At 39.8% G+C, this 15,652-nt stretch overlaps 1 protein-coding gene across 1 annotated transcript in view; it reads right to left on the reverse strand.

Moving 5' to 3' along the window:
- Prp19 (pre-mRNA processing factor 19) overlaps positions 1-15,652 on the reverse strand; it is a 130,489-nt gene that overhangs the window by 16,461 nt on the left and 98,376 nt on the right. Inside the window, exons 8-9 of the mRNA XM_067155094.2 lie at positions 13,517-13,658; positions 3,920-4,124 (exon numbers count right to left, since the gene is read on the reverse strand). Of these exons, the coding sequence (XP_067011195.2) occupies positions 3,920-4,124; positions 13,517-13,658 (347 nt within the window). The remainder of the gene's footprint in view (positions 1-3,919; positions 4,125-13,516; positions 13,659-15,652) is intronic.

Below are 15,652 nucleotides of genomic sequence, written 5' to 3' on the forward strand. Positions count from 1 at the left end.
GTTTGGATGGCTGGCCAGACAATATTACCTATTAACCGTGAAGGCTGAGATGTAAGGTTTGGATGGATGGCCAGACAATATTACCTAGCAACCGTGCGGGCTGTGGTGTAAGGTATAGATGGATGGCCAGACAATGTTAGCTAACAAGTGTGGAGGCTGTGATGTAGGGTATGAATGGATGACCAGACAATGTTACCTATTAACCGTGAAGGCTGCGATGTAAGGTTTGGATGGATGACCAGACAATATTACCTAGCAACCGTGCAGGCTGTGGTGTAAGGTGTGGATGACAACTAAAATTGAAACAAAAAATAAAGTGGTTCAACCTATTCAATACAAGGAAAATAAGAAAAGTAAATTTTACATTCTTATTTGAATAAAAGTGGTACCGGTTTCGACCACTATTCTGGGTCATCGTCAGGCGATTAAACAAAAATTTAAACAATGCATAGGAAAACAATAAGTAAAGGATATTTTTAAAAACGTTATACTGTATACTATAATACCGCCCACAGTTCAGATCATTACAACATTCAAATTTAATTTCATGCCATACGCTACCTCAAATATGATGCAAAGTCTTATCTTCAAGGAATAACACGCTACACATTTGGTTTTCATTTGTTTCCAATATTGCGTTGTTTAACATTTTTCTTCTCACAATTGTTTTTTATGTCAACTGTTCTGCATCTCTAAAGAATCTATCATACCAGATCCTATAAACGTTAGAATATACCTCAATTATATTAAATTGTATCATTTTCGCGCCTAGAAGCATTTTCCGGCTTGATCATTGAACTATTCACCGAGTTTCATTAGCATTTAGAAGCACAGTGCTGGACATTATGTATGTAGCGTTGCTCTTCAAGAACTTGCACCTTGCTTCATTTAAATAACTGATCATCGACTCATTCTGGATTTTAGAATCTTACATCACGCAGTGCTAATCCTTATAAGTGTTACAGTGCTCCTTGAACTGCTTTTAGTTAAAGACTTATTCCTTTACTTATTGTTTTTCTACACATTGTTTTATAGTTTTTACTTTTTTATTTAATCGGCTGGTCAAAACCGGAAATGCTTTTAATCAAATAAGAATGTAAAATTTACATTTCTTATTTTCCTTGTATTGAATAGGTTGAACCACTTTATTCCTTGTTTCAATTTTAATTGTGATACAGTTCAATACGGAACATCATGAAATTCTTATCTTTAAATATACGGATGAATGGCCAGACAATATTACCTAGCTACCGTACAGCCAGTGATGTAAGGCACGGATGGATGGCCAGACAATGCTACACAGCAACCGTGCAGACTGCGATGTAAGGTATGCATGGATGGCCAGACAATACTACACAGCAACCGTGCAGACTGTGCCTTAAGGTATGGATGGCCGGCCAGACAATGCTACACAGCAACCGTGCAGACTGTGATGTAAGGTATGAATGGATGGCCAGACAATGCTACACAGCAACCATGCAGACTGTGACGTAAGGTATGAATGGATGGCTAGACAATGCTACAACAGCAACCGTGCAGGCTGTGATGTAAAGTATGAATGGATGGCCAGACAATTTTACCTATCAACTGTACAGGCTGTGGTGTAAGGTATGGATGGAGAACCAGATAATGTTACCTGTCAACTGTGCAGACTGTTATTTAAGGTGTGGATGGATGGCCAGATGATGTTACCTATCAACTGTGCAGTTTGTGATGAAAAGTATGAAGGGATGACCAGACAATTTTACCTATCAACTGTACAGGCTGTGGTCTGACATATGGATGGATGGCTAGACAATGTTACCTATCAACCATACAGGCTGTGAGGTAGGATACGAATGGATGGCCAGACAATGTTACCAAACAACAGTGCAAGCTGTGGTGTAAGGTATAGATGGATGGGCAGACAAATTTACCTAGCAACCATGCAGGCTATGATGTAAGATACGGATGGATGGCCAGACAATGTTATCTAGCGAACGTGCAGATTGTGATGTAAGGTATAGATGGGTGGTCAGATAATGTTAACTAGCTATTGTGCAGGCTGAGATGTAAGGTATGGATGGATGGCCAGACAATATTACCTAGCACCGTGCATTCTGTGATGTAAGGTATGGATGGATGGTCAGACAATGTTACCTAGCAACTGTGCAGGCTGTGATGTAAGGTATGGATGAATGGCCAGACAATGCTACACAGCAACCGTGCAGACTGTGATGTAAGTTATAGATGGATGGCCAGACAATATTACCTAGAACCATGCATTCTGTGATGTAAGGTATGGAATGATGGCCGGACAGTGTTACCTAGTAAGGTATGGATGGATGGCCAGACAATACACAGTAACCATGCAGGCTATGATGTAAGGTATGGATGGATGACCAGACAATATTGCCTAGCACCGTGCATTCTGTGATGTAAGGTATGAATGGATGGCCAGACAGTGTTACCTGGTAAGGTATGGATGGATGGTTAGATAATGTTATCTAGCGACTGTGCAGGCTGCGATATAAGGTATGGATGGATGGTTAGACAATGTTACCTAGCAACCTTGTAGACTGTGGTGTAAGTTATGAATGGATGGTTAGATAATGTACGTGCACGCTATGTTTTACGGCTGGTGCTGATCTGAAATTTGTAGCCATTGATAGACGGCTATAACCGAGACGTGCATTTATGATATTCGATTTTCACAACTCTTGTTCTTTAAATTTTTAAACAATATCATGTTAGGAAAATTAAGCAGTTCCCCCCCCCACATAAATTTCAGTATTAAAATTAAAAGGGGGGAAATTTCACGAGTAAATAAGGTAATTTGCATGAGGCTGTGGATCAGACTAGCATACAAGGAAACGACTGAAATTAAACTAGAATCAAAACCATACCTGAAATCTTTTAGAAATCAAAGATAGGCTTTCTTGGATTTCATCATGTATACTGCACCACGGTCTCAATGAAAAAAGGACAACATAAAAGGCATACATATCTACAGTTACAAGGCAAAATTACCATTAAATTTAAAATCTTTATCTAAGAAAATGTAAAAGTGATAAGAAAATGTAACGAACACAGAACAAAATGCATTACAGTTTCCTTCATTAGACAGTAACATGAACAGAAATTCAATTTTGTAGGTATCTCTGAACGCTTGCAGATAACACTTGTTTTATTCTGTGGCTCATAATGTGAAGAGAAAATACCAGATACTGTCACCGACATGCTCTCTGAAATATTTTCAAATCATTAATAGAATGAACCAAGAATGTCCACAAATGTACTGAAATACGTGAAACTACCACATAGGCTACAAAACAGATCAATATGTGTTTTAGATTATTAACATACAACTTTGGCAGGGGAAAAGGCACAGAACCGCAAGATAAAACATGCGGCCTACAACTTCGACGAAACTATCCACAGAAAAGATGTTAACAGGGTGCGAACCACACAATAAGAAAATCTTTCGTCCCAATTAACGGAGTCGCTAGCGGGCACTTGCCTCTCTCGCTTGTAAGATGACTGTATTCTGAATTCCTAGCTGTAAAACACACACGATGCTCTAGTGGGCAGGAAACATGATACACAAAGACGACAGACGATAGGCTAGACTCACTACATAAAGCATCAAATAAATTAACTTGAAAATGAGGTTGCGTTGAATATACAAGTAAACAATAACTTATCCTACGATAAGAGTATTGACCTACTGGAGGTTATATTGGTCAAAAATAGGAAGAAGTAAAAGTAAATCAGAAAATCGGAAGACGAGTTAAAAAAATTGAACATATCCAGGTATAGCAAAAGGGTTGGCATGTATGCAAAATGCTAGGTACAATTTGAAAGGGGAAGCAGCAGAAAAGTCAAACATGTGAACATGAAACGGATACAGGCTCGACTGACAGTAGAACTGAACACTCACCTGACATCTGTGCCAGCCACAGCAAGGTACGTTCCACTTTGATCAAAACAGAGGTCTCGGATTTCATATCCTTCGTCCATCTGTAATGTCTTGAAGTTCTTCAGTTTACGCAGATCCCACAGTTTGACGCAAGCATCATCGGCCGCTGTCGCAAGATAATAACCGTTCTCGGAGAAGGAAATAGCTGTGATGGGACCAGAATGACCTGAAGAAAACAAACAAATAGTATAAATATTCAATTTTGTTCTAGTTGTGGGTGTACAGACATTTTGAGTAGTTCAGAAAACCCTAATTAAATATAACAGCACTCTTATTGATAACCTTCTCAAATCATCTTCTTCTACAGCTTTTCCCACCCTGTCGGGTCGCGGGTGTGAACTGTCGTACATGGGGATTTGGCCATGTTTTACGGCCGGATGCCCTTCCTGACGCCAGCCCTTTATGGAAGGATGTAATCACTATTGTGTATTTCTTTGGTGATTGGTAGTGTAGTGTGTTGTCTGAACGTGACTGGTAGTGTAGTGTGTTGTCTGAACATAAAGAGGAAAGTGTTGGGACAAATACCCAATCCTCAGGCTAAAAGTATTAATCAAAGGCAATTAAAATTTCTGACCTGGCCGGGAATCGAACCTGGGACCCTCTGAACCGAAGGCCTCAACGCTGACCATTCAGCCAAGGAGTTGGAAGATACCCTTCTCAAATGACACGACTAAATATACAAGAGAACTGAACTCAAGGATAAAGAGAGTAATGGCAGAGTTGAGACACTCCATCGGTAGATCAGTGTGGGTTCAAACACTGTGGTTGTTGATTTTTCTAAGGGCACAGGACACCTGTTCAGCCGGATTGGATGGAATATACCCAGAATTCCTTATACATTGTGGCCCTTGAACAACCAAATGGCTTGCCAAATTTTACAGCAATATCTTACATGTTGGACAACTACCATCAATACTCAAAAGAACAAAAATAGTAGCAATCCTTAAACCAGGGAAAAGTGGAGACAGTGCAGAAGATTACAGACCCATAGCCCTTTTAAGTGTCTGCTACAAACTACTGGAGAGAGTAATATACAATAGAATCTCAGCCAAAATTCTAGAGCACATACCACTTGAACAAGCTGGCTTCAGACCAAGCCGCAGCTGTACTGACCAGGTGTTAGCCCTAACCACCCATATTGAGAGGGGATTTCAAGATCGAAAGAAGACCGTAGCAGTGTTCGTAGATCTGTCATCAGCTTATGACACAGTCTGGCGAAAAGGAATGATCCTCAAATTCCTGAAGTTAATCCCTTGTAAGATGCTTGCCACCTTGCTGAATAATATGTTGGCTAATAGAATGATTGAAGTACACCTACATAGCAACATAAGTAAAACTTACAAACTGAGTGACGGATGACCACAGGGATCGGTACTGGCTCCATTACTCTTCAACGTATATACAGCAGATCTACCTTCAACTAATGCTAGGAAGTTTATATACGCTGACGACATCTGTTTGGCAGCTCAGTCTGGTGATTTTGCTGGAGCAGAAACCACACTCACTAAAGATCTCTGCAGAATTGATAATTATTTTAAAACCTGGCGACTGAAACCAAACATAACAAAAACAGAGGTCAGCTGCTTTCATTTGAACAACAGACAAGCCAATTATGTCCCTCAGGTTCAATTCAGAGGTCATATACTGAAGTTCAATCCTCATCCAAAATATCTAGGCGTTACCTTGGATCGATCTTTGACTTACAGCGAACATGTATGCAAAACATCTGCCAAGATCAAAACCCGCAATAACATCCTGCACAAACTCACAGAAACAAGCTGGGGCCCATCGGCATCCACCCTCCGAACTACAGCACTTGCGTTAGTATACCCAGTAGCCGAATACTGCTGCCCAGTATGGCTCAACAGTGCCCATACAAAGAAGATAGACACTCAGTTAAACGATACAATGAGGACTATATCAGGAACCATCCAATCCACACCTTTGGAATGGTTACCAGTTCTTTCAAATATTCCACCTCCTCATCTCCGAAGACAAATGGCACTGAAGAAAGAATGGCTTAAATGCTGTGACAATCCTCTTCTACCAATACATCAAGACTGCCTACATGAAGATCTCAGGCTGAAATCTAGGAACCCTTCTTGGTTACTAGGAAAGAGGCTAGCCCAAGATGAATTTCATACTAACACTGCCTGGCGCGATGGGTGGGCAGCTTCAAACCCTGACAGATTAGGTCTAATTTCGGATCCAGTTATGCAACCTACTGGTTTCAACTTACCCAGAAAAATCTGGTCATCAATTAATCGGATCAGAACTCAACATGGCAGATGCAACTTCTGGCAACACAAGTGGAAGATTACCAGCGACCCTTATTGCGACTGCTCTGATGTGCCTCAGACCGTTCAACATATCATCACAGAGTGCCCACTCCGAAGATTCAGTGGGACAATAAAGGACATCCACGAGGCCAGTGATGAAGGTGTGAGTTGGCTAACAAAACTGGACATTCAGCTTTAGCAGCAATGCAGATATTGATGAGCTAAAATGTATAAATATTGTTTGTTTATTACGTACTTGTTCTGTGCGTATAGATGAAACTGTTTTTCGTGTAATTGTACATATTTGTAAATAACCAATTTGTAACAATGTATCCTTTTTTTTTTTTTTTTTTTTTTTTTTTTTTTTTTTTTTTTTTTGCTTTAGTTTATGTCGTGCCGACACAAATAGGTCTTATGGTGACGATGGGACAGGGAAGGGCTGGGAGTGGAAAGGAAGCGGCCGTGGCCGTAATTAAGGTACAGCCCCAGCATTTGCCTGGTGTGAAAATGGGAAACCACGGAAAACCATTTTCAGGGCTGCCAACAGTGGGGTTCGAACCTACTATCTCCCGAATACTGGATACTGGCCGCACTTAAGCGACTGCAGCAATCGAGCTCGGTAACAATGTATCCTCATGCCATCCGAAATATTATATATATATACATACCTGTTCAGCACTCCATTTTCATTCTCTCCCGACACATAAAAGATCTGTGGTAACACATTTAGTGTTTACTGATACGAGTAATTAAAATTAACACTTTCACCATTACCATATATTAACATGGACCCTGGCAGTGAACTGGGCCTTACATTATTACACAACAGTAGAACATACTACATACCTGATTTTTGTATCATATGAAGGTATATGTACAGAAAACAACTTTTACATTCAAGTTATACCGTAAGCCTGCTCAAACAATAAACACGAATAATTTAATGTGGCTACTTAAGCCACAAATAAACACTATTACATTTGAAATACAAAATGTACCTATTAAGGAATAGTTTGTTTGGGTATAGTAGCTATGCTCAGTCCAACCTTGCACTCTTTGCACCACCAGCCACCTTCTTTTCGTGGTACGGGGGAATAATAAGCCTGCGTCTCATCATCTAAATGAAAAAATAAGCCCAAATTTCTGAAGTGGTGAAGTATTCCTATAGTTTGTATTTGGAGGAAAATACAGTAAAACCTCATTAATTCCAAGTCGTCGGGACTCTAAAATCGGACTTCGAATTAAGTGATTTTGAATTAACCGCCAATTCGCAATTCAGAAGCACCAACCCTTGCCGCGTTACAAAATATTCAAAGGCCTGTTACTGCATGCAGTTTATTTATTTATTTATTTATTTAACTGTGTCAGAAACATACATTATACTTACAATAATAACAGGACAATAACAAATCTGGTACTATAATCATTAATCATTTTTGATGTTGCCGGTGACGATGTGATTCACAGTTTAATCCTTTCAAATGCCATGAAAAAGGAACTATTTCCAAAATGTATCCAAGAAGGTGCATTTACAGTATTCAAATAATGCACTTGGATATCTCACTGACAAACATAACCTCACACAATGAAAGAAAAAAAAACAAGATTCAAAGACGAGGAGAAATCTATGCTGGTTCCCTGTGCAAGTGCTTTATTCATTGGATTACTGTACTGTATGCATTTTTAGATGCCTTGTATTTACACAGAAAGAACCCGACGTTCTTAAAACATCGTGGCTAATCGAACTTTCCTATGACTTTATCCTTGTACGATTTCCCGCCATGGCACTTTCTCGTACTTCAGAAATGTAAACACATGCCACGTCACAAAGTATTCTAAGACCCATTAATGCATGCAATCACCTCGATTCACAGTTTAAACCTTTCAAATGGCATGGAAAAAATTATTTCCGAAATGTATCCAACAAGGTGCATTTACAATGTTCATATAATGCACTTGGATAAATCACTGACAAACATAACCTCCCGTAACGAAAGAAAAAATTACCACAATTCAAAGACAAGGATAAATTATGCTGGTCCCGCTATGCAAATGCATTCTTTTTTGGATTACTGTACTGTTTGTTTGCATGGTTCATGTTTGTGGGTTACTGTAGCCACGTCCTAGTTCGTGAACCATGGGCAACGGCTGAGTGGCCTAGTAAGTGGTCCTGAGAGTCGGGATACCAGTTGCTATGGAATGGGAGTGGGCATCACGGACATATTCTGAGTCGTGGCCCTCCTTGTGCTCAGGCGGCTAGGACTATACAATTCACCGGTGGTCCATAACCCGTTAGAGGAGAGATCCTCACTTGGACTATGTGCAAGTAGGGCAGCATCCTGCTTCATAAATTTACCGAGCTCAGAACACTTTAAGCAAGCCTCGGACCTATGGGAGTAATGGAGTCCCACTCCCATTTAACAGGCGAGGGACTCCTTGGAAACAACTAGGCGAACGAAATGGAATTCGATGGGGAGCTATCAATATTAATGGGGCTTATGGAAGAAAGAAGGTAGAACTGGCTGAGTCAGCAAAGAGGATGCATCTGGATGTGCTAGGAGTAAGTGATATTCGGGTAAGGGGAGATAAGGAGGAAGAGATAGGAGATTATAAAGTGTACTTGACGGGTGTTAGAAAGGGAAGGGCAGAGTCTGGGGTAGGGCTCTTTATCAGGAATACCATTGCACGCAACATAGTTTCGGTTAGGCACGTAAATGAGCGAATGATGTGGGTAGATTTGTCAGTGGGAGGAATTAGGACAAGGATTGTGTCTGTGTATTCACCATGTGAGGGTGCAGATGAGGATGAAGTTGACAAGTTTTATGAAGCATTGAGTGACATTGTGGTCAGGATCAACAGCAAGGATAGAATAGTGCTAATGGGCAATTTCAATGCGAGAGTTGGGAATAGAACTGAAGGATACGAAAGGGTGATTGATAAATGTGGGGAAGATATGGAAGCTAATGGGAATGGGAAGCGTTTGCTGGACTTCTGTGCTAGTATGGGTTTAGCTGTTACGAATACACTCTTCAAGCGTAAGGCTATTCACCGCTACACATGGGAGCCTAGGGGTACCAGATCCATAATAAACTATATCTTAACAGACTTTGAATTCAGAAAATCTGTTAGGAATGTACGAGTTTTCCGCGGATTTTTCGATGATACAGACCACTATCTGATCTGTAGTGAACTAAGTATCTCTAGGCCTAGGGTAGAGAAAGTGAAATCTGTCTGCAAACGAATAAGGGTAGAAAATCTCCAGGACGAGGAAATTAGACAGAAGTACATGGATATGATTAGTGAGAAGTTTCAAACAGTAGACAGTAAGCAGGTTCAGGATATAGAAAGTGAATGGGTGGCATACAGGGATGCTGTAGTGGAAACAGCAAGGGAATGCCTAGGAACAACTGTGTGTAAAGATGGGAAAAGGAGAACATCTTGGTGGAATGATGAAGTGAGAGCAGCCTGTAAACGTAACAAGAAGGCTTATCAGAAATGGCTCCAAACAAGGGCCGAGACAGACAGGGATTTGTACGTAGATGAAAGAAACAGAGCGAAACAAATAGTTGTTGAATCCAAAAAGAAGTCATGGGAAGATTTTGGTTATAACCTGGAAAGGCTAGGTCAAGCAGCAGGGAAACCTTTCTGGACAGTAATAAAGAATCTTAGGAAGGGAGGGAAAAAGGAAATGAACAGTGTTTTGAGTAATTCAGGTGAACTCATAATAGATCCCAGGGAATCACTGGAGAGGTGGAGGGAATATTTTGAACATCTTCTCAATGTAAAAGGAAATCATCATGGTGGTGTTGCAAACAGTCAAGCTCATGGGGAGGAAGAAAATGATGTTGGTGAAATTATGCTTGAGGAAGTGGAAAGGATAGTAAATAAACTCCATTGTCATAAGGCAGCAGGAATAGATGAAATTAGACCAGAAATGGTGAAGTATAGTGGGAAGGCAGGGATGAAATGGCTTCATAGAGTAGTAAAATTAGCGTGGAGTGTTGGTAAGGTACCTTCAGATTGGACAAAAGCAGTAATTGCACCTATCTATAAGCAAGGGAACAGGAAGGATTGCAATAACTATCGAGGTATCTCATTGATTAGTATACCAGGTAAAGTATTCACTGGCATCTTGGAAGGGAGGGTGCGATCAGTCGTTGAGAGGAAGTTGGATGAAAACCAGTGTGGTTTCAGACCACAGAGAGGCTGTCAGGATCAGATTTTCAGTATGCGCCAGGTAATTGAAAAATGCTACGAGAGGAATAGGCAGTTGTGTTTATGTTTCGTAGATCTAGAGAAAGCATATGAAAGATGTTCGCTATACTGGGGGACTATGGAATTAAAGGTAGATTATTAAAATCAATCAAAGGCATTTATGTTGACAATTGGGCTTCAGTGAGAATTGATGGTAGAATGAGTTCTTGGTTCAGGGTACTTACAGGGGTTAGACAAGGCTGTTCGTAGTTTACATGGATCATCTGCTGAAAGGTATAAAATGGCAGGGAGGGATTCAGTTAGGTGGCAATGTAGTAAGCAGTCTGGCCTATGCTGACGACTTGGTCTTAATGGCAGACTGTGCCGAAAACCTGCAGTCTAACATCTTAGAACTTGAAAATAGGTGCAATGAGTATGGTATGAAAATTAGCCTCTCAAAGACTAAACTGAGGTCAGTAGGTAGTAAATTCTCAGAGGCTTGCAGACTGAACGCTGAAAGGCGTAACAGTCTATAATGATAATGTATGTATGTACTGTTTGCATTTTTAGATGCTTTGTACTTGCATAGAAAGTGCCCGACACCCTTAAAACATTGTGGCTTATCGAACTTCCCTATGATGAGGGGATAAAGTTTCTCATTTCTGTGTGCATTGCAACACACTACAATGACTGCCACCCTTGTACGATTCCCCGGCTGACACTTTCTCCCTTAAAACCATAAGACCATTTGGGCTCGCATTAAAAGAAAGCAATGCAGTTTCATCGGCAATGACAATATTGTTCGGTGCCTACGAATTGATTATATGAGCCACACCTTTTCGTCAATTGCCGCCATCGCCAGTGTTCGCGGATTCTGTTTTTCCACACACTGCCTATTGCGTGACATTACGGCATTCCTTAAAGGTTGAATACAAAAGAATTCCGATTTCATTCACTTAGCAATTATGAAGCGCACTATAGACACACCGAAGTGAGTGCAAGCGCAGAAAGCTACCCCTCCACATTCCGGAACCCGCGGTCTATCATGACGCGGATTAACTTTGAGTTGAAATTACTCCGTACCATACTATTGTTTTAAAATGTAAAGGCAGTTTCGAATTAAAAGTCTGAATGTCTGTAATGGGGCCGACATTGTACTTTAAATTACGAATTATCCGTATTTCGAATTAAACAATTTAAATAACATGCAAAACTGTATCTCATGTTTCCAGGAATGAGAGCTTCTTCGAATTAGGTGGGATTTTGAATTAACCGAATTCGAATTATCGAGGTTCTACTGTAATGCAACTAAAAACTTGGGATTCGAAAATGACGTAACAAATACAAGTGCTCTGGCATGAAAATCTGATTTTGATAATACTCTTTAGTCAAAAGATCTGTGGATCTTAGAGAAGCTGGCTTGATATTCACCATTCTGTGAATCAACAAATAGGTTCAATATGACTTTGAAATGCTTTCGACAGGACTTTATATCGTCCCCACTATGGCAAACTACCAAAAGTGAAAAATAAGGGAACCTGTAGTTTTAAAGTTTGATCCATATTTTATTACTTATAAATGTCCACCCTCTGGCAAAATCTCACATCTGTTACTCATTCCGTATGGCTAACACATAAAACCAATCATTAAATATAAAAATTGATTTGACATGAGTAATCACAACTTCTTTCAGCTCTCCTAATTTTTTTTACAATTTGCAGATTCGTTAGTTTGCCAGAGGAACGATATGCAACTCAATGAAGAGATATGTCTCTGACAGACAGAGTCCTCTACAGTATTCACAATGAATGTATGAACTAAGAAGGCTGTATCTAGAATAACTGAATTACCCTTAGATTTGACCATCCGTTGAGCATATATCGAGATATTTTCTGATAAAAGTACTTGTTTCTTGAGTGCAAGAATTTTGACAGTGTGTTTGTCCAGAGCTTTTGTGAGCTCAATCTGTTTGCCAACTCTAGTAACACTTGATCTAGCACTATGGAAAAAGTATAAAATGAAAATTATACCCCAGCTGGTAGCCTCTTTGAGGGAATTCAGGGCTGCAGAGGGAGCAGATTTTGGGGGCGCAACACCTAATGCAACCATAAAGGATCAGTTTTATATAGGAATCCTCAATGTCTGGCTTTAGCAGTGGACCCAATTTTCAGCATGACGCAATTAATGGAAAAGAATTGGGAATATAGAAAGGACCTTTTCACGACATTCATAGATCTAACAAAGGCATACGATAGTGTTCCCTGGGAGAAGGTTTGGGAAACCAAGTTCAAAAAAGAAACTGGGTCCACAAACTGTAGAAATGGTTTAAGCAATGAACAAAAACTATATCAGAAACTACAGACTCCATTTGGAAAGACACAATGGTTTAGAAATGAAACTGGACTAAAACCGGGGAGTGTTTCATCACCTCTTTTGTTTCTAATGGTTATGAACAAAATTATAAAGGAGACAAAGGAAGCATATGGGAACAGGGAGATGAAGTTATTACTATTTGTAGACGATATTGTGGTCTGGGGAAAAACAGCACAGAAGTACAACAACTCGTTGCACTGAATGAGGAAATTGAATGGTATGATATGAAAATCAGTGCAGATGAAAGCAAGACCATGGCGATATCAAGAGGAGAAAGATAACGAAAAGGCATTGTGAAAATTGGTGGCCAAAACCTTGAAATTATTGACAGTTTCAAATACCTATGGTGTGAATAACTGCAGATACAAGGCTGGACATGGAGATTAACAGAAGGGCGCAACAAAGCAACGTGTTCTACCAGAGTATAAGAAACCTTGTCTGGAATAAGGAAGTGTAATGAACAAAATGTATTATGCACCTGGACAATGACAAGTAGGGAAGAGAGTAGAACTCAAGCCAGCGAAATGAAATACCTGAGAGTATGACAGAAAAGACAAGGAAAGACAGAGTGAGAAACAAAGCTGTTAGAATATGAGAGAACTGATAGGAATAAACTACGATCGGTTTAATTTTAACCACCCGGTATTTCCTCTGAATGTCCTGAAATTCCTGGATAATGGGTGTTATAAATACAATACTGAGTAACACTTGCCTGGAAAGTTTGCCACATTCGACTGTTCCTTCAAATCCCAGATTTTTACTTGTGAATCCGAAGTTCCTGTACCAAAGATAAGTCCATCAGGATGGAACTGAGCTGTCGTAAGAGCAATGCCAGATGATCCTTGGTCTGCCACCTGTCAATGAAAGTGAACATCTTAAGAACCAAAATTCTCTGCAATACAAGTCATCGATTTATTAAATATTATTTTTAGATGAAAGCCATTTAAATATATTAACAATACTTTAACAAAAAAGCGAGCTTTCAGCCAAGTTTCATTGGCTTTCATCAGGGAGAAACATATGAAGGACTTCTGCTAACAGTAACCATAGCAATGCTTCAAGGAACGTTAAAGCCTGTTGAACAAATCACGGCCCCCTACTGACTGGACTTAGAGATCGTCACAATGTGCCATGGTGGTGATACGTATGTATTTCTAGAGTACAGCTCTCCATGTATTTGACAACCTGAAGCCGCCTTTCTTTCTTGTTCAAGTTATTTGGGCGCACCTCTATCTCTATGGATTCCCTCACAAATCAAGCACAGTAGTCTTATAGGCACAATAACCCTCACCTCAACCTGAGAGCAAGATATCGATGTCAAACTTGGAATATGTACTCACTCGGTTGCTTGGTAGTTGTATGGTGCGATACTTTTCAAAGCAGTACCATTTCTGCCTCCATTTAACAGTCTTTCTAAGCAGAGTGTAGGAGGAATGTCCTGTTTGTGCCTTTCGTGTACTTACTGTATTCAAGTATGCAAGGTCTTCTCTTGAGAGTTATTCCTCATTTAGTGTTAGACGTTAGTCATCAGAAATATCGAATTCACTGTCATTGGTTTCTATGCACTTGTAAACAATTAGCAACACTGAACACATGAAACACGTATTATATGTATACTGCTCAAAACTGTCAAAAACTAAGATTAAAACTGTAAGTCATTGAAACAGGAATAAAATAAATACATACATACATACATGCTCCTATAAAAAGGAGAAAGAAACACGCCTGGTGGAATGAGGAATGTGATATGGCAATACAGAAAAGACACAAAGCATGGCTAAATGACCAACAAAAGAAAACGGCACAATCTCGAGATGAACTAACTATTGCTAGAAGGCAAACAGCCAAAGAACTTCGAAGAATCAAACGAGACCATCAAAAAGAAAACCTAGCTAACATAGATGAATCATTCAAACAACATAAGACACGAGACTATTACAGGACATTTAAACAATATCAATCAGGGTATACTCCACCTACACTCATGATGAGAAATAAACAAGGACAACTAGCACACAATAATCAGGAGAATGCCAAAATTCTAGCTGATCACTTCAAAGAATTACTAAATGCTGAAGACCCAAAAGAATACCTAGAATTTTCACCTGATCCAAAAAATAAAACACGCTTAGGCAAAGTTATTCCACCACATGAGGTATTTCAAGCGATTAATTGGCTCAAGCATTATAAAGCTGCAGGAGAAAATCAAGTTGTTGCAGAGCTGTGGAAGAATGCAAATAACCAAACACTTCAAAACCTACACAAACACATCATAGACATATGGAACTCTGAAAAGCTGCCTGCAGAATGGAATACAGCTATAATTCATCCAATACACAAAAAGGGGGATAGACTGGATCCAAATAATTACCGAGGGATCTATCTACTTGATATCACATAGAAGATCCTGTCTACAATTATCCTCACGAGAATTCAAGAACAGCTCGACCAAGAACTTGGAGAGTATCAGGGGGGATTTCGATCTGGAAGAAGTTGTCCTGGCCAAATCATTAGTCTTAAGTGGATTATGAACCATCAAAGAATGAGACACAAAAAGCTAGTTATCACTTTCGTTGACTTCAAGAAAGCATATGACAGTATTCATCGTGAGTCATTACTTAAAATCCTTAAAGAATTTGGGTTACACCAGAAACTCAATCTCGTTGGTGTTACCCTCAAGAACACTAGAGCAAAAGTTAAATTCCGAAGAGAGATGTCTGAATCATTTGAAATCCGGACTGGACTTCGACAGGGGGATGGTCTCTCACCAATATTGTTTAACTGTGCATTGGAGAGAGTCATGCAAGAATGGTCTAAAGAATGTCAGCCAAACATCAAGATTGGCAAA

Source organism: Anabrus simplex, chromosome 10 (genome assembly GCF_040414725.1).
Source record: "Anabrus simplex isolate iqAnaSimp1 chromosome 10, ASM4041472v1, whole genome shotgun sequence".
Classification (NCBI taxonomy): Eukaryota; Metazoa; Arthropoda; class Insecta; order Orthoptera; family Tettigoniidae; genus Anabrus; species Anabrus simplex.